This window comes from Callorhinus ursinus, unplaced genomic scaffold, assembly GCF_003265705.2.
Source record: "Callorhinus ursinus isolate GAN/ISIS: 27379988/994484 unplaced genomic scaffold, GSC_fseal_2.0 scaffold75, whole genome shotgun sequence".
NCBI lineage: Eukaryota > Metazoa > Chordata > Mammalia > Carnivora > Otariidae > Callorhinus > Callorhinus ursinus.
Window position 1 is genome coordinate 5,052,041 of NW_027397137.1, and position 24,136 is coordinate 5,076,176.

The 24,136-nt window shown below is 50.4% G+C and overlaps 1 protein-coding gene across 5 annotated transcripts in view; it reads left to right on the forward strand.

Annotated features, from left to right (window-relative positions):
- TRAPPC10 (trafficking protein particle complex subunit 10) overlaps positions 1-24,136 on the forward strand; it is an 89,543-nt gene that overhangs the window by 31,689 nt on the left and 33,718 nt on the right. For 3 of the 5 annotated variants that reach the window (XM_025863459.2, XM_025863460.2, XM_073887101.1), the window contains 4 exons: positions 4,754-4,950; positions 8,990-9,185; positions 11,055-11,166; positions 13,722-13,969. In XM_025863459.2, coding sequence (XP_025719244.1) covers positions 4,754-4,950; positions 8,990-9,185; positions 11,055-11,166; positions 13,722-13,969 — 753 coding nt within the window. Of the gene's footprint in view, positions 1-4,753; positions 4,951-8,495; positions 8,636-8,989; positions 9,186-11,054; positions 11,167-13,721; positions 13,970-24,136 lie in introns of those variants that run through there. The other 2 variants (XM_073887102.1, XM_073887103.1) reach the window with 2 other exon arrangements.

Sequence of the window (24,136 nt, forward strand, 5' to 3'; positions counted from 1 at the left end):
GGCCTTCTCGCTCCCAGCCTTCATGTGCCACACCGGCTGGGGCAGGTGAGCTGTGTGCCTGGTCTTGTCTAGGTCGTAGATTGGTGAGCAGAGTGAACGTTCCGGACCACTGCATGTTGTAGTGGTTTGTTACAAAGCCATATAGAACAGGAGTAGCTGTTGAAAAGAGAAAGGGAAGCACCGGGAGGTGTTTTGGTTGGGATTGCCTTGAATAAGTTGTGGATTCATTTGGGGAGAATCTTAAAAATCACAGGTCTTCATATCTAGAAACATGGTCTCTCCATTCTTTATGCCTTTTTGATGCCCTTAGTAATGTGTGCTAATAGGGGCGCCTGGGTGGCTCAGATGGTTAAGCGTCTGCCTTCGGCCCAGGTCGTGATCTCCAGGTCCTGGGATTGAGCCCCACGTTGGGCTCTCTGCTCAGCAGGGAATCTGCTTCCGCCTCTCCCTCTGCCCCTGCTCGTGCTCTCTCTCTCTGTCTCAAATGAATTAAAAAAGTCTTAAAAAAAAAAAACAAGTAATGTGTGCTAACGTTTTTCATAGAAGTCTTGCATTTATATTGCTAGACCCTTTTTGTAGACACTATGAATAAGGGTTTTTTTCCCCTTAAAATTGCTTTTTCTAATAGGGAGCCTGTGTTTTGTTGTTGTTTTGCTTTAGTTTTGATCATTATCTGTTAAGGAAAGTTTTCTGGAGCAAGTAGATAATATTTGGGATTTTAGAATTAAAAGTAAAATTCCTGCGCTAGGTTAGTAGTTGCTTTTGGGTTTCTGGTGCACATCTGCAACATCACCTCCTTTCTTCAAACCATCACCTCCTTCCTTCAAATGGGTCTGGGCCACGCACGGAGTCCGCCTTTGTGTCAGTGGTCTTGTTTCGGACAGAACCGTTCGTTGTTACTGTTTTTGCTTTAAACGGTTATTTTGTAGAGATTAGAGGTAAGAACATAGTGTCTTAGTTACCACTTGCTCCCCTTTCCTTCTTTAGAGGGCAGGTCCATGGTGAGAATTCTTCCAGCTTCTGTGCATCTGAGGAAGCCTTGATTTTTGCAAAATATTTTACTGGATATAGAATTCTAGACTCACAATTCTTTATTTCTTTCCAGCAGGTAAAAGATGTTTCTCCATTGTCTTGGTTTACACTGTGACCCATGAGGAGTCTTTCCTTCTTGTCTTTGTTACTTTGTATTTAAAGTATCTTTTTTTCCCCCTTGGGGTGATTTAAGATTTGTTTTCCTTGCCATTGGTTTTAAACCGTCTATGATATGCCCTGGGGTACTTTTCTTGGTGTTTTTGTGCTTGCGGTGTTTTAGGCATTACGGGGTTGTAGTTTAGATTTAGACTTGGAACACTTTTGGTCATTATTTCTTCAGATACTTGTTGTGTTCCTCCCTTCCCCCCTCTCCTCTGGGGCTCCAGTGACTCACATATTAGGCTCTGGAAGTCCCCAGCTCAGTGACACTGTGTTGATGGCTTCTCAGTCTTTCTCTGTTTCACTTGGATGATTTCTGCTTCTGTGTCTTCAGGTTACCTAATCGTTTCTTCTCTGGTGTCTAATCTGCTCTTAATCCCTCCTACCCAGTATATTTTGCAGTTTAGACATTGTGGTTTTTATCTCTAGAAGATCCATAAGGGTCTTTACCTTCTTTTTAAAATATCTTCCATGTCTCTGCTTAACATCAGTTTTTCCTCTGATGGAATCTTCTTGAACACACGGAATATGGTCACAATAAGCACTTTAACGTTTTTTTTTTTACTAATTCTATTATCTGTATCCTTACTGAGTCTATTCTAAAGATTTTATTTATTTATTTGACAGAGAGAAATATAGCGAGAGAGGGAACACAAGCAGGGGGAGTGGGAGAGGGAGAAGCAGGGCACCTGCCAGGCGTGACCTTAGTGCCCCTTGCGATGCCGTGGGCTGGGAGCTCTGAGCAGTGGTCTGACCACTTGTAGGGCTCTCCTCACCTGTTTCTGTTTCGGTTGCTTCAGGTGGTTGTGTTAGTCTACCTCCTGCCTGAGGCAGTTGTCTTGTTTATTGGTTCATGTCAGTATGCACCCATGGATTTCTAGTTTGGGGAGTGTAATCCTTTCCTTTCCTTTTTTTTTTTTTTAAAGATTTATTTATTTATTTATTTGAGAGAGAGAGAGAATGAGAGACAGAGAGCACGAGAGGGGGGAGGGTCCGAGGGAGAAGCAGACTCCTCACCGAGCAGGGAGCCCGACGCGGGACTCGATCCCGGGACTCCAGGACCATGACCTGAGCCGAAGGCAGTCGCCCAACCACCTGAGCCACCCAGGCGCCCAGTGTAATCCTTCCCTATCGGTGTTGATTTTAATGCTCATGTTGTCCCAGGTTTGGCTTTGATGACGTTTTGACACGCCCTTCTTTTCTGAGCTCTCCCTGCCACAGGATGTGCCAGGTCATCCTGTCCTTTCCCTGCCTGAGCGCTGGGGTCATCCGCTCCTCCAGGGAGCGCTGGTTGTTTTAGTGGGGAATTGTACGTAGAAACCGAGCCCTGGAGCTGGACGTGCTCTTTGTTCCAGAGCCCTCGCGGTGGATGCCGCTGGGAAGTGCGTGGACGCGTGCACGTGTGTGTCTACCCACACGCGCATTTACGTTTATTTCCGTTTGTAAGTGTGTGTGCACATACACGTGTGTACACGGTCCGATTCCGGTCCTGCACTGCAGGGTGATTCTAGTGCCCTCCCTTTCCTGGTTTGTGACTTCCTTCTCTGACGTGGAGAAGCCAGGCGCTCACTGTCCTCTGTAGCTTTGCTTATTTGAATGATCGCCGTCAAGGAGCCTTCTGTCACTGCTGTCCCCCCCCCCCCCCCCAGCTCGGTGCCCCCTCCCTGCCCTGGGGCTGATGCTCCACATTGAATCCCTTCCCTCCTCACCTTGGCTGATCCACAGCACCCCAGGTCAGGTCACCCCAACAGGGAGGCCCTCTGTGCCCTTCTTGGACTCTGACACCCCATTCCAGCCCCCCAGTCGACTCTCCATCCTCTCACTTGGGGTTCCACATCTTGTGCTGTGATACCATTCTTGTCCTGTGTGGCTCTGGTGCCCAGGCAGGGCCGCTCCCTGCCGCTTGGTGCCCTCCTCCTCCCCGACTGGGGGCACCTTCCCTACCTTCCCTGCCAATGACTTTGTTTCCTGGAGACACCCTCAGCCTCACTGGCTCAGCTTGGGCACTTCTCAGCCGTCACTGGGTCTTGTTAGTAATGTCCATGGCTGCTCACTGTCACAAGTGAGGGCCTAGATGACATACTGCTCACCTCACCAGGACTTTGGGGGCGTTGCCCTGCTGTTGCCCAGCCAGGTCTCTGCCGCAAGCAGAGCGTCCCAGGAGTGGGGGACTGGTGTCTGCTCAGGGGGTGTGGCAGCCCCTCCCGGTTTGGAGAGCTGGGAGCTGGGGCTGGGCCTGGTAGAGGGTGCTTCTCAGCTCTTTCAGGCTCCCTGACCCTGGGACCTGCGATGTGGGGTCGGTGGCCTTTGGTTGCACTCTGCAGGCCTGCTGCACGTGGGCCCCAGAACCCCGCAGAGCGCGGGCGTGGTGAGGTGCAGGCAGCCCGCCCACGAGCCGCCCTTCTGTGGAGGCCACAGTGGGGGAGCGCGTTCCTGACAGTGGCGGCTCACCGAAGATCATTCTTCACAAGATGGTTTTCCTCTTGTTTCTTCAGCAGAAGATCTTTCCAGATTGTATTTTTTTTTTTTTTTAATTTAAACTGAGGACACAGCAGTTCTTAAAAATCAGACTAAAAATTCAAAGTACTCACTTCTGGAACTTTTTACTTATCAACTAAACCACAGGAGGGACTGGGTACAGAATTTGAGATTTCTCATTCATGGATTGATTCCATTAGCATATTCAAGAGAGACTAAAAAATCCGGAGAAAATATGGGCAGGATAACAAGGAATCTTTATATTAAAAAAAGGGGGGGAAATACATATTTAAACAGTAGGTATAAATTATAGCTTGCAGAGGTTTTTAAATGCCTGATTTGGATATGAATTAAGTATCCTGGTTTTAGATTTTCATTATCGATCTGCTAAGTAGATTTATGGAGCATAAGTGCAATTATCAACAGTTACCCATAGCAAGGAAATTTTGTCTCTTCCCACTTCTCTCTGGATGAGCGGAGGCAGGCTCATGGGCTTTGGGACTCTGAGTCCGAAGCAGCATTGACTTTTTAGGACCAGGATGGTTCCCCTTTTAGTCCTTGTGAATTAGAACAGCTCTCAGGAAGCCCTAGATCGTCCTCTTTCCTTGGGCTTGCGTCGGAAGCTGCCTTGCCCCTGTTGTGGCCTGCAAGTGGCATTTGCATTGGAGTGGTTCTGGGGGGCCCGCGGAGGACACTGCCTGGAGGCAGCCTGGGCTTCCTGCAGATGCGCGGCCTCCGGCCTGGGTAGGAGGAGCTGCTTCGCCCCACCGCACTGGGCATGTGCTAGGGTGCGATTAACGCAGTTCTTGGGCACGAGGCCTTTGGCAGAGCAGACCTGGGTTTTCAAGTCCCAGCTTGCCCAATGGTCTGTGTTGCTGTGGGCAGTTTACTGAGCGCTCTCTCGGTCTTTTCCTCTGTGACACTGGAGCTGGCTTGCCTCAGTGTCACCGGGCCTGCCCAGAGCGCCCCCAGCTCCCAGCGATGAAGCGCTGTGGCTGATGTGTTCTCTGTTAGCGGACACATTTCGCTGTTAAACTGAAGGGCATTGATGAACTTTCCTTCACAGTGACTTTTTTATTTTTAGGATACTGAAGTGTATAAAGCTACAGTAAAAGACGACCTTACCAAGTGGCAGAATGTTCTGAAAGCTCATAGCTCTGTGGACTGGCTAATAGTGGTAGTTGAAAATGATGCCAAGAAAAAAAACAAAACCAACATCCTTCCCCGAACTTCCATTGTGGACAAAATAAGAAATGATTTTTGTAATAAACAGAGTGACAGGTAAGTGTATCTTGAATTTACCTCATTGGCTGATACCTGGCCGGGGGACATTATTGCTTTCCACGTAGGGGCTCTGACTCCGTGTCGAGGGTGGCGGGCCGGACGCTTCAGCACGGGTGGGGGCTGCTGAAGGGAAGCCCAGGGCCCCTCGTCGCAGTGTTTCTGCTCTGGCCGGTGAAACGCTGCCTGGCGACCGCGGAGGAGACACAGCACGGTGGATCCCCTTCGAGGACCCGTCTTGCGTGTCGGTGTAGCCGGGGTTTTGGGAAGTCCCGTGGTCCTTGTCTACAGCAGGGTTCCCGACATGCCTTTAGTGAGGGGGCCCCGTGTTTTGTTTGTTTACCTTAATACCTATTACGAGTTCCTCAGAACCAAAATTCTGAAATGCTGACTTGATCTTTAGAACCTGAAAGGGAACCCCGAAACTTTGGTGGCTATGTTATTTCATGGACTTACTTTCCCCTTGCTTCTCTCTGTTGGGCCCTGTTCCGTTTCTGGCGGTGGGGGGAGCTTACTTCCCGTTTCAGCGGTGCCAGGCCTAGTGGCATTTTTCCTGAGATCGGGGGGTTTAGTCTGTAGGTTGTAGGTCAGTGCTTTGACTCCCCCAGGTCCTGGGGTGCAGCACTGAGCCTGGTCCCCGCCCTGGTCCGGTGTGGTCTCCCGGAGGGATGGGGCATGGCTTCATACCCATGTCCACACCTGTGGCACCCTGGTGGCCGGTGCTCTGAGTGCGACCAGAGACGGGAGCAGGGGGCGAGGCTTTGAGGCGAAGGGCACCTGGGAGCTCGGGGAAGAGCGCGGGCCAAACCCCGGGTGTGTGGCCAGGAGAGCCCACACTGTGTCACACTGACACTGTGACCGCGCCCTGTGTCAGGCCACCCAGGAAATTGACAGTTTTTCAGGGGAAGGAGCCTTCATGGGCTTCCTTTTCATGTTCCACACAGTTCTGGACGCAGAGTAATGTTCAGACTTGCTTTATTTATAGTTTGAAATAAATATTAGGTTGTTGAGCTTATGGTTTATCTTAGAGAAATTTCATGACATCTGGACTTCTGGGACTTTTTCCTAAGGCCTGTTATTCATAAACTAGTTATCCCCAAGGAATCGACTTAGCATTTCGACAAGATGCCCCATTACTGAGAGTCCTTCCCCTGTGTGGTTCGGGTATACCGGCACACTTGTTCTGGAAGGAGGAGCAGGCCGCCGGGAGGCTTGAGGGGAAGACAGCTCTGGTGTTCCACAGGGAGAGGCCGCAGGGGGCTGTGGGCGCTGACTGATGGCCAGACCAAACAGCTTCTTGGTCTCATTCTTTGGGATGTTATTAAGTACATAAATTGGTACTAATGGGGCATATTAGTCTAAACCTGTGACATGTTCGAATTATAGGATTTTTTTCAAAGTGCATGTTGATTTCCTTTTAAGTCTATATTATCATTTTATCTGATTGCTTAAAGTGTGTTCCTGCCGAGTCTACCGAAACCTAGCTTGTTTTTAATGACTCACTCTTTATACATGACATCTAACTTACTAAAATTTTTAACATTTCACCTCAGTATATAAACATGCCTTCCAGCATTTTGATTTTCATTAATTTGCAAGCTACCTTTAACAAATCTGTACTCTGATTTTTAAAGTAAAGAGCTGGGTCAGATATTCATACATACAAGTTTGATAACATCTATATTGGCAATTGTTTTATTAGCCGGTGTGATTTCTGGCCTTTGGAAACGTTGGTGCACTTGGCCCTGGGGCGGCTTAATTTTGTATGTAATTTGTGATTGTAAACACTGCATGTTCATGGTAGGGTTATTAGAAGAAGATGATAAGCAAAGTGAAAATAGATCTTAACTCTTAGTATTTGGTATGTATTTTCCAGACTTTCTCAATATACCATGCATAATGTTTTGTGCTTGCTTTTTGCACTTAATATGTTGTAAAAAGGTTCCCATGAACAATGAATGTGTTTCTCCCCCGTTATTGTCAGTGAGTGTGTGACACGCCCTAGTGGTGATGTACTAGTGGTTTATCCGGTCCTCTGCTGGACAGACACGTTACCGCTTAGGATGAACAGGATCGTAAACATCTTTCGAGCTTGGTTGTTGTGTACGTCCTTAATGATTTCCTTAGGATACATCCCTAAAAGGAAAATTGCTTGGCCGAAGGTTTTGTGCAATTTTCAGGCTTTTGGTGAGTATTGCTGTCAGAGGGCTGACCCGTGAGCTGCCGGTGTGAGTGGCAGCCCCGTGACTGGCGGGGGCCGGGCCCCTGTGAGTGGCTGCCCTGGGCGCCAGACCGCCGGTGCACTCTGGGGGGGGCCCTTCTCCACACTGGATGCCCGCCCCCCTCCCCCCACCCCGTCCCACCCCGTCTGAGCAGCTGTTTTGGGCTCTCCCTTCTGAGTGAAACGTCCAAGCTTAATGTGAATTTCTGAAGCGTAGTTCTTTTTTGTTATAGAAAGAAGGTCTAGAAACCATGAAAGTTGAAGGGGCTGATAAGGGATAGAGAACTTAGTGAGTTATGTGGTCTGCTCAGTAAGCACCAGGCCCCAGGACGCAGAGACTACCTCTGGTTGGTGCGCGTGGCCGTTCCCTCGCCCCTTCCACCCACCTAGCTTCAGGGGAGAATCCTGTGTCAGGTCAGGAATAGATGCCGATGGTTCACAACCCTGGAGAACGGCTTAAGGATAAATGGCTGAACTGACAGATTCTAGCATCTCCTCTAGTGAATAAATGCATGTTAGTCCTTTGGGGCTTTAGGAGTGAGCTGGTGGGACCCCTTTGTTTTCAGGGGAAGAAACAGCACCGTGGGCTGGAATGTCTGGAATTAAAGCCAGTTACCAATTTTCAAACCTTCTTCTTGGGACTGATTATTCACCTGCTGGATCGTCTACACTGTGGGCGACTTCATATGTTTTGTCTGCCTTTTTGTAATTCCAGAGATTTAGCCCTTCCTCCAAAGGGTGTGATGGGGCACAGAGACTTAGAATCTGTCCATTTTGCTACTTGCTAGTAATTAAGGGAACATATTCCTGAGGAGAAATATTGAAGCCCATAGCACCAGTATTTTAAAATTATTTGAGTCCATATTTAATCATTTTCTTTGTAAATTATTATTAACAAGGGTAAAGAAATCTAGCTTTTCCAGTCTGTTAGTTGGACACGTTACCTTTTCCAAATCCATTGGAAACTTTTAATTTTATGCCTTTGATATTTCCACACCGTAGATGGTTTTTTTTTTTTTTTTCCTTAAGTAGCCTCCATGCCCAACATGGGGCTGAACTCACAACCTGAGATCAGGAGGCACGTGCTCTGCTGACTGAGCCAGCCAGCTGCCCTCTTTTTGTAGTGAAATTGTGTCATATCTGCATGTTCAGCTGTATTCTTTAAGTTTCATTTATGAATTATTTAGGAACCCTGCTCTTGTGGAGCGCTCGGTCTCAGGTCTGGGGGGAGGGAGAGATCTACCGAGAGGAAGTGTTTGCAGCACGGCACCTGCCGTGGTGGCAGTGTGATCACAGCGGGGCCCAGAGGGCAGGGCAGTGGGGGCTGGGTCCCATGAGGTCATGTGTCAGCCCAGCCGGGTTTGGAGGGGTGACTAGGAATGTGCTAGACGAAGAGAGGAGAGCCTGGGAAGTTGGGTGGGCTTGAGCAGAGCCGGACAGCGCGGCTGGGTCCCTGCCGAAACGGTAACTCTGAGTTCTGTCCTGCCAGTTACTGGGAACCAGAGCAGTGTTTGAACAGGGCAGCACGGATGCGGTTTGGGGACTGATGGTGACATGGTCGCCTTACTTTACTGGGAGCCCCAGAGGCCGGGTCTGAGACGTCCTTCTGCAGCACTGATGGCTCGTGGGGCATTAAGCCAGTTTCTGGTGAAACCTTTTCCTGATCTGGTTTCTCACTGCCCGCCGGATGTTTGTCAGCAGTGAACGAGGGAAGGGCTGGGGGAGGACGGTGGTCGGCACTGCAGGGAAGTAGTAGCCGTTGGGCCGCGTGCTGTGCTCGGGGAGTGTTTTCCAGACGGTTCGTTCGTGTCTCTGCAGGTGTGTCGTGCTCTCTGACCCCCTGAAGGACTCTTCTCGAACTCAGGAATCCTGGAATGCCTTCCTGACCAAACTCAGGACATCGCTTCTTATGTCTTTTACCAAAAACCTAGGCAGATTTGAGGACGACATGAGGACCTTGCGGGAGAAGAGAACTGAGCCAGGCTGGAGCTTCTGCGACTATTTCATGGTCCAGGTGCGTGACAGAGGGCAGAACCAGACGCGCCCTTTTTCTCTTCCGTCTTTATAAATACGGCAGGCTTCTGGTGGTCATGCTTATTGGCATAGTTTTTAAAACCCAAGAGACACTACATAGTAGCTGACAGACGTTTCCGTCTCAGAGCCCCTCAAGCGGATCAGAGGTGGTCTCCTGGGTAGTTCCGTCATCAGCTCTTCTGCTGCTTCCGAGCTCGGCATCTGGCCCTTTATGACAGGGCTTTGGCCGCAGAGTCCTCTGGGTTTTGCTAATACGTTGGGCCTCCCGGGGTAGCCACCACGGAAGTGCCTGAGGCTGAGGAGCGCTAGCCGAGGACAGAGACGCCTGCCGCCTGCCGGACACCGCGGGTAGATTAGGACTTCCCGGCGCATTTACTTCCTCTGTGGTTTTGTTCTGTAGTCTTGGGTTCCAGTAATGAACAGTCTTAAGCTAGTTTCTAGAGGAACTTTCTAACGCTGCAGAGTGACAGGAATGTTGCCCTCAGGTTTCCTTACTCTTGTTCACTGTATTTTGGCTGGAAAAAACCCCAATTTTCGCATTTAAATTGCACTTGTGTGTAAATTAATGAAGAAATAATGCACCTTGAACAAATAAAAGACCAATTCTGATTAGAAATTTTGATGCTTATCTGACTCTGTTGCTTACATCTTCGTGGCATTTGGGTGACGAGATGCGCATAAGGGAGTTGAACCCGTCCACAGCTCATTGTAGGGTTGACCTGTTACAGACCTCACAGATGACCCTGTCACTTCACCTTTCAAGCTTATTCAACTTGGTTTCCAAGAGCTACAAACAAGGAGAGGGGGATCCAAGTGAATCCAGTGGTGTGGGATTGGACTCTGAGACAGGAGTATGAAGCCATGGATGCATCGGAAATAGAGATGCGTGTGTGTGAGGACTATACACCTGTCCTCTGACAGGGCCTAGAGAAAAATGACTTCTCAGTAACATAAGCACACTTAGTGCCGAAATCTTGGTTTCTAAACTCCATCCTTTTTTTTTTTTTTTTTTTTTTTGTTATTATCCTGTGTATTTGAGAGAGAGACAGCACAAGCGGGGGTGGGAGGAATGGAGGCAGAGGGAGAAGCAGACCCCCTGCCGAGCAGGGAGCCCGATGCGGGACTCGATCCCAGGACCCTGGGACCATGACCTGAGCCGAAGGCAGATGCTTCATCCACCTGAGCCACCCAGGCGCCCATAAACTCCATTCTTAACAATAAGTGCCAGGGCTCCTTCTGGAAGTGGTTGATTCCAGGGCTGGGGAGGGAAAATACAAGAAGGACCAGGAATAAAACTTACCAGAAAGTAAGGAAGTACCCCCCAAAAAGATGGAGGTCCATCAGAAGAATGTTAGCACCACCTAAAGGAGCCTCCTCATGGCCAAAGCTGGAACCGTTTGTACAACAAAACAATGATAGAACTGGATTTTAACCCATGGAATACAGTTCATATCCATGAGCCCTCATAGATATAAATAGCTGGTTAGATTAGTAAATGGAGAAGGTTCAGCGCTTCCATACAGAAGAATGCCAGTTAAAAAGCGTGTGTCTGGGAAGGCAAGGGCGGTACCAAAGACAGAGGGTGCCCGGTCCTGTCCCTGCTGCTGAGGGGCCGTGGATGGTTGCAGGGCTCATGGTGGTCTTTTCCTCCTTCCTTCTGGACGCCTCTTTGTGTATTTGTAAATGTTAACACCTTATGGTCATGAGATTGATGTTTACTTAGTATGATAGAAGTGTTACTTTTAATGCTGCATGCTTTTTCTCTGTTGTCATCTTTAATAGCAACACATTGTTTCAAAAAGTTGATTGACATTTTTGCCTTTTAAAAAACTTTTGTTGGGGTAACTAGGAAGAACTTGCCTTTGTATTTGAGATGCTACAACAATTTGAAGATGCCCTGGTACAATATGACGAACTGGATGCCCTGTTTTCTCAGTACGTTGTCAACTTTGGTGCTGGGGGTGAGTAGCGCACTTTTAGAAGCAAATTCTTTTCTTAGTATAGTTTTCCCCACTCTTAAATAGTCTAGAAGCTGCCATTATTTATTTGCTTAATGATTAAATCACCTTTTATTGTTTTGTGCAAATTATGTAGGATATATTCTTATAGTTCTAATAGAAATGATATGAGAATTAACAACTGGTCGCTTTCACTGTTAGAAGCATCCTAAGCAAGAAAAGCATTTATGAAGAGGGTGTTTTTCAGTTATAAAGAGTCTTTTCTCCTACTTAGAGCCGACTGGTTATGCTTCTGATTCTGTGCCTCCTTGCTAGCGTAAGAGTGGGATCTTGTACTTCTGTTGACAGTCTGTCTTTATAATACTTGAGTGCTCATTGCAGAGTTTTAAATGGCACCGCTGTAATGGGTGTTCATCTTTCTTTTAAAATTTTAAAGTCTTGAATTATTTTAGAAGTACAAAATTAGCACAGTGAAACCATATACAGAGAAAAAAGTTCATAATTGTTCTCACTGTGTTTTGGGTGATACCTGTATTGATAGAAATGGCATCATCCTATGTAGACATTTGTCTGTAGCTTGTTCTTCTTAACACCCCATCGTGGGCATCGTTCCAAGTTAACAGGTCAGGTTTTAGGGTATGTTCGTTAATAGCTGCGTCCTGCTCCACAGTGTGGACCCGTGAGGGTTAGCGCAGCTGCCCTTTGGTGTAAGACATGTTTGTCAATATCTGCATCGTGCTCCACAATGTGGACCCATGAGGGTTAATCCAGCTGCCCCTGGTCTTGGACATTTGGGTTGTTTCCGTTCTGACCACCACACACAGTGCGGTAACAGACATCTTTGTTGGGTGTTCTTTTTGAGAGAACCCTGATACGGTGTCTGAAGAAAGGAGTCATTTCAGGGAACCCTAGTGTCTGTTAGAAAATCTGTAGGAAGATGAGGTGCTGGGACAGTCAGCTTGGGCACCGTCTTTGTTCTAGGAATGATGGTGAACGGCACCAGTTGATTTTCTCTCCAAACCAAGTTTTAGGAAGTTCAGATTTGGATCTCTTACTTTGCTAAGACACAAATGTAAACATAACCAGAACAAAGTGTTTACTAATTAAGCTTTAAAAATTTGAGAAGAGGTAAAATTATATTTCACATCTCCATATTGTACATATTTAGATATCTTACATGTTTCTTATGTCGTATTTTGCATAATTTCTTTGTTCTCTCTGTTTTAAAATCTGGGACAAATTAGAGTCCAAAAGTAAGCTTGAACCATGTTTTGCAGCTGAATGATAAGATTGTTCATTTTTGTTTATTCATTTAATGGATGCTTATTGAGAGTCCCGTATGACCAGGTGCTGTTCTGAATATAGTAGATCACAAACAAAACCCCTTCCTTCATGGAGTTTACATGAAGGGGAAACAGGTGTAGAAGTAAAAAAAACTTCAAGTCAGGTAGTTGTAATGAGTGCAGGCCGCAGAAGGGGTTGCGGGTGAAGGGGCAGAGTGTGACGGTAGGTGCTGGGTGATCTTAGTGTGGTCTGGGAGGCTCTCTGAGGAGGTGGCATTGACACAGAGGCCTGAATGAAATGTGAGAGGGAGCCAGGAGAACGCTGGGCAGAGGGCCAACAGAGGGGTCTGCTGGTGTAGGCGCTCTGAGGGCTGGGGCGGGTACCCTCCTAGGTGTGCACTTGAGCAGCTCTGTGTATAAGTTCCAATCAGTAAAGGCTGCTGTTAATTGTAGTTGGCACTTGAGATATTTAGTAACATCAGTGTGCCAACAGTGAGTTGCTTCCTGGTGGGAATGCAGCATGAAATGGTATGACAGCTCTCTTTTGGAGTGAGGAAAATAGATTAAATTTTGCCATATGGGTTGAATGACTAGTTATCGTGGGCTGTTATGCTTACTTTAAGGCCATGTTTGCGTTTGGGGCTATAAGTTAGAATTGGGGAGCCTCGCTGGAAATTTCTGACAAGCAAGAATGTTTCCCTTCTTCTTCCCGCTACTACTTCTTCCTGTGCCTACTGTCCTTTTCTGCAGGAGATGATTCAGGTAGCTGACATGGTTGAGTTAGAGATAGGTGTGAGGCTTCAGTTAGGGAGACGGAAACACCAGCACGGTCTCGTGAATGGGCTGCTCTCTGGCACCCAGGCAGAGAGGAGCTGGCACAGTACGTTCCAACCCAGGCCTTGTGCCTTGTCTCAGAGCTGACGGAGCACGGAGCCTGAGGCCTCCCTGACCCCTTAGCCCGGCCGTCTCCAGTTGCCTCCCGACCTGTTCATGACCCTCTGGACATGGTGCCTCGGTGTGCCTTGTGGCCCAGGTCATGTTGCCTTGCGCTCATGATCAGTTGCCATGTACCGAGTGGGAATACTCGTGGGAGCTACCCTGTCCCCACATCACTAGCCTGGTTCCATGCCCATGGAAATGGGGCGGGCCCGTGGTTAGGGAGTAATTGGTTGTTGAGCTGCCCGTTGGTCTGTGAGGTCTCACAGCCTTGAGCAAGAACCTCAGTCAGGTGAAGTAATCTGTAGTCAGCGCCTTTCATGATGTGTGTTTGTTTAGATGGTGCCAACTGGCTGACTTTTTTCTGCCAGCCGGTGAAGAGCTGGGATGGATTGGTCCTCCGGAAGCCCATAGACATGGAGAAGCGCGAACTGATACAGAAGCAAGAAGCCACCGTCTTAGACCTGCGCAGTTACCTGTTCTCTCGCCAGTGCACCTTGCTTCTCTTCCTGCAGAGGCCGTGGGAGGTGGCTCAGCGCGCCCTAGAGCTGCTGCACAGCTGTGTGCAGGAACTGAAGCTCTTAGAAGTGAGTCTCCTATTTTTCCCAATTTACTCGTTTCTTTGTTGTTCAAACCCAAAACTCTGAGCCACGAATCCCAGGCATTGAACTGTTTGTGCTGTAGGAGAGAGTTCTCTTTTCCTGAATGTCCTGCATTTGTCGCATATTATTTGTACAGTTACTCTTTACATCGATTAGTTAATTGTTCAGAAGTGTCATTTCTGCTCTCAGCATGGGGGAGTTCATATTGGCCCAAAGCAAGACTCTTTTGTCAGTTTCTTCATGTAAGGTTTTGAGAGCACTTTGGCTTTATTCCCTGAGGAAGATCGCTCACCTGCCACACACACGGTGTGAGGCCTTGTCGGCGGACCTTCACTTGATTTCCGAGCTGCCTTTTTGTTTTGCATTTGAACACACGGGTAACAGTGTGACATGCAGGAATTAGTAGCATGAAGTTTCGGGAGGGTGCATGATGGGTACGCATGTGCACGTGTGTGTGAATGAAAGCCGTTGAGTGAGGCCGTATACTGTGCGTCGGTAGCAGAATGTTGGCCTTTAAGGATCGAGTCCCCCAGGGCTCCTGCACTCTTACCGCTCACAGAATCATACACGTTTTAGTGAGGTAAGGGAACGTTCATGCCTGTCGGGCGGGGGGGGGGGGGGGGGGGGTCTCCCCTTTTTTGTTGCAGTGACCTCTCTGCCCAGAAAGGGGCACCTACACAGGGTTACGCATCATCTCGCGGGGCTCACAGACACCCCCACCTCACCCCGCCCCATTCCCCGGTTAGGAATGAGGTGAACGATCTAACTCCATTTTACAAAGGAGGAAGGCAGGCCTGGAAGTGGGGAGGTGGCTTACCCGGCAACATGAGCTGCCCCAGGGTCAGGCTGCACGCTGGACTTGTGCTCTCTGTCCTGCCGCTGCCGGCACGCCAAGGGGCACAGTTGTACAAGGTCCTTGAGTGTAATTGTACTGCGTTAGCCAAACCCTGGTGAAACCGGGCTTTCATAATAGAGTAACTTTCATCCTCTGTATCCTAGAATACTAAAGAACAGGCTCAACACTTAGTTTGAAATAATCTTAAGCGATAGAAACTTTTTTTTTTTTTTTTTTTTTACCCAAATGAAGAGAAATTATTTTGGTTAATTTCTAAAGGAGAAACGCCTAGCCTAGCTGAGCCACAAACTCAGGAATGTAAGAATTTGTATCAAATTATTTTTCTTGCCTAGATACCTAATCAAGCAAATGAGGGAAGTACCATCTTCCACCATGGAAGGATACTCTTGTGGCTCCGTCGAACCGCGTGGACGTGGGTGATCTGCTTTGGCTACTCCGATCTGGCTGTACAGAGCAGGGGAGGACAGGGCTGTCTGTGTTCGTGTGTGCCTAGGTGCTTTACCTGATTTAGAGAGATTGTCCTCTTAGTGGATGGGGGGAGAAATAGGCTCTGTGCTAGAGTCCAAGTTATTCACACTCAGCACCTTCAAACTGGGGGTAGCCCCGGGCGGGTCCATCAGGAGGCCCTGTCATGCGGCCCAGGGCGTGGGTGGGAAACCCTGGAGGGTGGTGCAGAGCCAGCCCCTTGGTGCTGGGCCCCGCCCGTCACAACCTGAAGGAGTTACAATGTGTCTGAAATTCTTGCTCTTGCCCCAGGAAGTTACCTTGTCACAGCACGGCAGCCAACCGGCAGAGAGGCGAGGAAACATTGCCGGAGTGGCCGCCACCACGGTGAGGGGCTGGGCCCTCCTGGTGAGGGGCCGCTGACCCTGCAGGGACCCAGCTGCGCACCTGCTCCCACCCCCTGCCGGCTCCGCCAAGCATTCTGGAAGCTGGAGGGTGAGGGAGCCTGGGGATGCGTTGCATACAGCTCCCCAGACCTGCGGGGCCTGCTGGGGACCTAGTGGAGCCTAGGGGAGGAGTGGAGAGGCCTCTTCCTCTCATGGCTGCTCACAGGCATCATCGTCCTAGCATGGGTCCCTGGTCACTCCGGCACGCCCAGACGGTGCGGGCAGGCTGCGTGGGGACACGTGTGGTGTCCCCACTCATTTGTGGTGTGGCAGAGCGCACAGCGGGTTCTCCTGCCCGCCTTGGCTTGTCTCCTGAGCTCCCTGCTACCTCTGGCCATCGGAGAAGTGCGTGGAAATGATCGGTTACTGCCCTCTTGGCTGGAAAGAGAAACATGCAAGGAGCAGGTGGTGGGGCTCGTACTCGGAAGTGCTCCTGGCTCCAGAGAGTCCATGTGAACGCCAGCGTGATGTACCTCCGTCCTCTAGGCTCTTGGCCTCTGGTGCGGACGTTCACTGAGGGCTTTTCGCATGCTTTGGGTTGTGGGATGCACGTCACATCCGTTGCAGTATTCTTTCCCCTGGTTCGGTTCTGTTCTGAGTGAAACGGTCATCGTCCTCTCGACCGTTCCTCGAGAGGGGGCTGTCCCCCACGATGAATCACGTTGATTGTACTTTGCACCTTTCTGGTTCTGCTGTGTCCTGCCTGAGATGAGTTGTCCAGAGCTGAATTCAGGGTGAGGACACGGTGCCCACTGTTGGCTTTCTCTCTCTTTCTCTGTCCTAACAACCCAACTTCTTGTTCCCTGGTCTCCTCGTGCTGTACACGATGGGGTGGGGGGGGTGCTCTGTTGCCGTGCCATCCCTCGGCATCCCTGCCACATGAGTGCCGTGGACAGTAGCTGGGCCCCAGAAGCGTGCTGTGCCTGTTGGACTGCCCGGGGCACAAGCTGCCAACCTCCTTTGTCAACTCGACTCTGCTCATCCCACGGGTGAGCCGGCACAGTCCTCGTGGAACGGTTGCACTCACGTGTGGTTGGCACCGACGTGAATGCCGGCCACTTGCGGTCCTCTGCTGGGAGCTGCTTTCCGTCCCCTCTGCCGTCCCAGCAGCTTGACTCTAATCTGGTTGTCAGGGGTACTTTGTGAGGGTCCGGTTTTAGGGAGACAGTCCAGCACGGAGGGTGGGCTCTGGAGCCGGAAGGTCTGCGCTCAGACCCCACCGCACGCCATGCCTCCCCGCCAGGGACCGTGACTCGTTTACTTGCCCCCATGAGCCCCCCTTTTCCATCCATGGAGGCAAACAGAAGCTGCCGTGTGGGTGCTGAGCGTGTCCAGGGAGCTGAGCTTTTCACGCTGCCTGCCGTGTGTCAGCCCCTTGTGCCAGTCAGGTCTGAGGGTGACCTTCCTTGGTAGCATCTTCTCGAATATTTCTTTGCAAGGACAGAGAGTCCGTGTGAACGTGCGCGTCCGCACTGTCGTAAGACTGTGGAGGCTTCGTGGTACTTCAGACACAGAATTATTCTCTCAGCTTTTCTCATCTCAGGTTCTTTCTAGAGGTTGGTTTCCAGGGGGAGCGTTATTTTATCTTGAGTACATTTTTCAGTTGGCAGTTACCTGGAAAAGTATATTCTTAGAGTTTCTTTTAAATTTTTGTGGAAATATTCAAAATTCAAAAGACCCCAAATTATTTACATTTTCTATACATTTAATTTTACTCTAAAAAATAGACTCATTTCCTGGTGTCGGGGCTAGCTTTTTGGTGGGGTGTTTTTCACCTTTGTATCAGTGGCCAGAGGCCAGTGTGGAGCTGCGGCTTCTGACCCAGGCCCGAGGGGGCTCGGCATGGTGCGGTCCCGGGCTGGGGGCGATGCTGTGTGTGCGGAGAGGCCAGGGGCTCAGCCAGCTTGCAGGCTGGGTCCGGGTGTAGTGCTTGTAGGGCTCAGCTTCTTTTGTTAATCCTTTTAAGCCCAAAGCCTAAGTATTAACAGCCCTTTCCTGCATTTCTAATTGTGACATTTCTTTAGCAGAAAGGGCCACGTATGTTTGCTTCTGTGGTTTGTAAAACACATCCTGCTAACCTTCTGATTGATTTGTCTGTAGATTTGAAGTATCTTCTTTGAGAGTAGGAAGCCAGATGCCATGGGAACAAGCCGGATGCCATGGGAACAAGCCCCACCTCTGTAGTGGGACCTGCAGTGCTGGGCCAGGGGTGCCAGGGAAGAGCCTTGGGCCAGCTGCCCTGATTGAAAACGTGTAAAAATGCACATTGTACCTGCCCCGTACAGCCAGTAGGGATCAAGGAGTGACATCCAGGGTGTAGCAGTTCTTCATGAGCTCAGATGACTCTTTCAGAGGGTATTTCTTTTTTCCTACAACACTAAAAAAAATGCCCTCCCATTTACCAAACATTGAATATATTGTCTCTGTGAATTTGGAAGATAGAATGCTTATTCTAACAGCAGGAGGTGTCCTTTTTGGTCTGTGGCCTTTCTGTCTGCAGAGGCAGTGCGTTCAGTCAGTCAGTCCTGTTTTGAACATTTGGATTGCTCAGAATTATTTACAACTGAAGCAGTGTGTATTCTTGTCCGTCTGTCTACATGCGATGTATTCATACACGTAGAATTGCTAGCTCAAGGACACACTTGTTTTTAAAGCTTTTAGTAACATTGTCGAATTGCCTTCCAGAAAGATCTTCCCATTTTTCATTTATGCTAGCAGTGCCTGTTTCTCTGCATCTTTGGTAAGAAAAAAAAGTAGTCAAGTGCATATATTTTAATCTTTACCAAATTGTAAGTGAGAATATAAGGAAGATATTTTCTACAAGACCATATTATATGTTTGTTATGATGACTTCCCAAATGATTTTTTAGAACGTGGGTCTCCCTCAGTACTGATTGTCTTTTGTCAGCTTTGGTTCTGATGATGCTTCCACGCGGGGTAGGACCCCAGAAGAGCCACCTGGTCTAGAGACTGGCCAGAGCTAGGCACAAGAGGCCGTCACGGCCAGTCCAGCAGTTTGTGAGCAGGGGCTGCATGTGGTAGAAGCTTCCAGGTTAAACTGGATGAGACAGAAAAGAGGTGCCTTCCAGGCTGGCTACTTGGATCTATGTTCCGAGGTTCGGGCTCAGCAGAAAACAGAAGCCGAGGCATCTCTGAGGAGTGTAGCTTAGTGTTCCTGAGTGCTTGCTGTGTTCCAGAAGCTCTGTGGGGCTTCACGGTAGACAGGGGCAGGGGTCATTGCATGACCTGGAGTCTTGAGGACCTGGCGTGGAAGAGGAGTAGGAATGGACAGGAGGACAGGTAAATGCCGGAGTTGTTGCCGAGGAGGAACCGGTGAGGGTTGGTGGCTCTCAGGAGAGAAGAAGGGCTGGCAAGTGTCGTTTGGGAGCCAGTCAGTTGCCTGCAGGGCACTGTGGTAAACATGGGGTGCGGGCACGGCACGCAGATGAGGAAGAAGCAGGTCCCTCCTGACGCGGGAAACTCAGCGGTCAAGTACACTGAGCCAGCCGTGGGAACAGGGGTCAGAGCAGTGTCGCCAGGTGATTAGAGAAGAACGTCTGGGTACGGGAGGAGTATCAAGGATGCGGAGGTCCCATCCCTGCACGGGTGCTTCAGTTCAGTTCAGTGAGCGTTTTCATGGCGCCTACTTTGTGCTAGGGCATGTTTCTTCTAGAGGTGGTCTTGTATGAGCTGGGTTTTAAAAGATTCTTCTGTTCAACAGATATTCCCGGAGCACCTGTGTTGTGCCAAGCAAGCATTTGTTCTGGGCACTGCATTTTTAGCAGAGAGCAAGATAGACCAAACCCATCCGGGGGAGTTTACGTTTTAATGGAATGAGTAGGTTGAGTGAGAATTTGCCAGGTAGATGGAGCTCGTGGTGGCAAATGTGAGAGCGTGTTTAAGGCAAAGAAAGTTTTAGTGAAGAAACTATGAAGGAGCTCGGTCTTGCTGGAACTTAAGGGGTAAGGCAGGGCTTGCCGGTAAGGCTACAGAGCTGTCAGAAGCTGGATTTTGAAGAGATTATGGAAGTGTTTGTATGGCATCCTGAGACCTGGGTTTTGTTCCATCGTCTGATAAGGAGTCGTAGTCGGGTTTGAGGCCAGGGTGCCATGAAAGGTATGGGACCTGGTGGGGTGGGGGGCAGATGGAGGCCAACAATTAGATGGAGGCGGGAGAAGGGCCAGGGGCTGAGGTCGTAATCCACTGGGGAGGACTAGGGCAGTTGGAGTACATTTTAACTAAATGGATTCAAAAAAATTTATTCAGTGGATCTACTGAATGTCTATATGTAAAAATAAATCTCGATCTCATACCAGACACAATTCCAGGTGGAGTTTTGATCCAAACATTAAAGATAAGACAAGCTTCTAGAAGAGAATTTGGGAGACTATTTCCATGACCTGGAGGTTAGCAGATATTTCTGACACGGGACTAAAGGCACTGACCGTAAAGGAAGAGAGGGACAGACTGACCTGCACTGAAATCGGAACTTCTCTCTGTCGGCAGGTAGCGTTTACGTGAGTGAGGATGCGAGCCACAGCATGGAAGAGCGCCAGCAGGATACGTAGGTAGGAGGGGCTCTTCCCAGAATATGTGAAGAACTCCTGCAGATCAATGAAAAGAGACTGACAGATCAATAGAAAAATAGGCAGAAGAAGCTATCCCAATGGCCAGAAAGCGTATGGAAAGGTGCTTCATCCTAGTGAAGTGCAAACTAGGTGTGCGGAGGCCAGTGCACAGCCCCAGGATGGCTGCAATGGCAGGCTCGGCCGGTGGCGGCGAGCGGGCAGGAAATGAGCCTGTTCATGGCTCGGGGGGTGGGAACTGGTGCTTGCACCGAGGGCCCGGTGACCCGGCTGCCTGGCCCCGGGCACCCACACAGACACGCCGTGCGCGTACCAAGAGATGAGCCAGCGTGCTCGTGGCTGCGTCATTCATGATTGCTGGAAACGAAATAACCCGAACGTCCATCGTGTTCGCGGGGACGATCCTTGTGGGCTGTTTGCACAGCAGACTGGCGGACAGCAGTGGAAGCAGACGGGCGTGTGGTGGGCTGGTCTCCCCAACAAGAGAGCGAGAGAAGTCAGACAAAAGGATATATGCGTTTTGCTTCCTTGTGTACAGCGTTCAAAAGCTGTCTGTTGTGAGGCTTCCGGCCAGGAACAGGTTTGTGAAGGGGATGGCGACTGGCGGAGCTGGACGTGGCAGGGGGCGGGGCTCCGCTGCACCTGTGAGTCTCCAGCAGGGGGTGGGCACGTCGGGGTGCCTTACGATGCTGTGTTTCTCAGTGTTCGGTCTTGCAAAAAATGTCAGTTTAACAAAAGAAAGAATAAAAAGAAGGCATTTAACTGTAGGTTTAGAAAATGGTAAAACAGCTCTTGGGGTTACTGATAATAGTGGTCTTAGGAAAGGAGGGGGGCTTTAAGAAACCAAAGAAGATGTGCACGTATCCCCATTTTTCAAAAGTTTGTTTTATACCACTTCACCGTTACAAAAGACCTACATTCATACCTGTCCTCACTAACCAGAAGAAATCCGAAGAGGATTTCTGCTCTTGGGGGAAGAAAAGGCGAAAAGCGAAAACAGCGTCCAGCGGCGGATTGCACCCGAGCAGAGAGCGCGGCCCCCCACCTCCTGCCCCGCGAACCACCCGCGGCATCTCAGCCTCCGGCCCCGGGGCTCTCGGCTGCGTCCCTGAGCCTCTGGGCTCGATCTCGACTGATTCTGTGTGTCCATTAGCTAGACATGTCCTGGGTATCAGAAAAGCCTGTGAGAAGTGATTTTTGGGGGTCTGGGAATTGCTCAGAGGTTTTCCACGTAAACTAACGGCACTTGATCCTTCGCCTTATGTCATCTCGGCTTATGGAGGGTTTCATAGGAGTGTGGTGCTTTCGGATAGAGACCCGTATGAAGAAATCAATTTAAAAAGTGTGTTGTTTACAAAAGAGGTTATACAAATGGCCCAGAAGTCTGTGGAAAGGTGCTCATCATCCTTCTTGTTAGGGAATGTGAATTGTCAAAAGGTGCTGAGCCCACCACCCGGGCTCACAGCAGAGCTGTGTGCACTGCTGGGCAAGCTCGCCCTCAGAGCAGAGCTGAGGCTCATCCTTCGTGGGTTTGGGCAGCGTGGGGTTGTGGGGTGTGGACTTTGGGGGGCTGCTGCCTCCTGGGTGAGACCTGGGGCACTCCTCACGTGTTTGCTGAGGTATGTGTCGCGCCCCGGGCCTGCTGCTCCCAGACCGGCTGGCTGAGATGAGCGTGATTGCTGGCACAGGTCTAGCACTGGTTCTAGCCCTGGCTGCAGAACGAGCCCTCTTTTCCAAACTTCACGGGACTTTTAAACCATTCGCAAACTCTACCGTAATGGATGATGGTAACCTGTAGAAAAACTGACAGTATCAAACAGAAAAATTGGAGCTCGCACATGGTGATACAACCGCTATGGAAAACTCTTTGGCATTGTCTCCTGAAGCTGAAATGTCCTTTGACTCAGCAATCTGTTCCTAGGTACGTACCCAAGAAGAAGGAGTCCAACCAAAAGACAAGTAGGGGGGTGTTCAGAGGGGCCTGACTTTGACTAAGTTCCCGGCTCTTTTTCCTTGGGGCTAGATCACATTGGTGCAGCTGTGTTACTAGGCAGCATGGCTTATGATCAGGTCACCTTTGGTGAGCGGATTGTGCCTGGACTGGGAGACCACCAACACTTGGGGCCAGGCCGCGCTCCCCTTGCTGCACCTCCGTGGATCTTACAGGAGGCTGGGGCTCCCCCGTGGGCCCTGAGGCCTCCCGAGAGACCCAGTGTTGATCTCTCCTTGCCCTGATGCTGCAGGGGTTCCCGCAGGAGAGGGGCCACTGATGCTGTCCTCCTTTATCCTTTTGTGTCGATTGGTGCACAGGGGGCTGGGGGTCTTCTGAGTCAGAGAAGGCTTCCTCCCCCGGAGGGGGGGGCGGTATTGCCAGTAGTTGTGTCCACGGTAGCCAAACCCTGGAAACAACCCAAACGCCTGTGGATGGGGATGGATAAATAAATCGTGGCATACTCGTAGAAGGGCATAGGACCGAGCAGTGAAGTGCAAGCTGCTGACAGGCCCTGTGAGGTTGGACCGCACTCTTGTGTTCGACAGGGAAGCCGCATACAGAAGAGCTCGTGCTGTGTGGTTTGGTTTGTGGGAGGTTCAGCCACCCACTGGTGACCGAGGGCAGAAAGGGGTTATACCTTTTGGGGTGTGTTTTGACTGGGGAAAGGGGCTCAAGGGAACCTTCCAACATAATGATGGTGACCTGTTCTTGATTTGAGTGGTGGTCCAGCTGTAAAACTTCACGGGGCTCTGAGGTTAGCGGTTGGGCCCCGTGCATACCTCACTGTATGTACTCGTAACCTTTTTTTTTTTTTTTTTTAAAGCGACGAGAGAACTACGACTCTGATGATATTTTAAGCATTTCTGCAAGCCCTAGATCGCCGCTCCTAAGGTTGTGCCCAGCTCTGTCAGGCCCTGACGCGTGTAAAAGGGCTGGGCCTGTGGGATGTGCAGCTGGGCTTTGGGGGGAGCCGCGCCCGCACCAGTGAGTGTGGTTCCAGTTCCTGGGCCAGTGTCTTTTAGCCAAAGCTTAATTGGCGTGTGATGGCGAGTGTAGAAGCCGCAGCCGTTCCTTCTGCATGGAGCCAGTCAGGACTCACGCTCCCGAGCAGGACCGGGAGAAGCCAGAGCCGCAGCCGGGGAGCGGTCCACGTGGGGATGGCAGGGGGCCTCCCGGGCAGGACCGGAACCAGCAGTCACTGGGGGACCTCCAGTCGAGAGGCGCCCCCTGCCTGCCGTGTCCTTCGCTGCTGGCCGCAGCCGCCTCCAGCTTGGAAGTCGGTCCATGGTGGTTGTGCTTTTCCTGCCCTTAGCCAAGCTCCTGCTGCCGCTGGACGCTCCTGCTTCCCATGCACCGTTCTTCCAAACTCACTAAGGTGGTACTTGCTCTTTGCAGAAAACAAAGGTGCCAAGGAAGTAGCTAGTCCATAGTCTTTGCACAGAGGAAGACTTTTCTGTCATGGCACGCGCCTCTTCTAGAGCCTGCCCGTGTGCAGGTGCACCCTTCAGTGTCTCACGCTCAGGTGCTCGGCCCAGGTGCTTGGCCGCTGCTGCCCCGCCCACACATACTCAGATCCCAGACACCTGCCAGCCTGCACCTGGCCCCCCCTGCAGTCCTTAGTGCTCCCCCTGCGGCCCTTCTCAGTGCTCCCCCTTGCTCCTCCCCGTGCTCTCCCCTGCAGTCCTTCCCAGGGCTCCCCCTGCGGTCCTTCCCAGGGCTCCCCCTGCAGTCCTTCCCAGGGCTCCCCCTGCGGCTCCTCTCAGCGCTCCCCCTGCGGCCCCTCTTAGTGTTTCCCCCTCGCAGCTCCTCCCCATGCTCCCCCTGCGG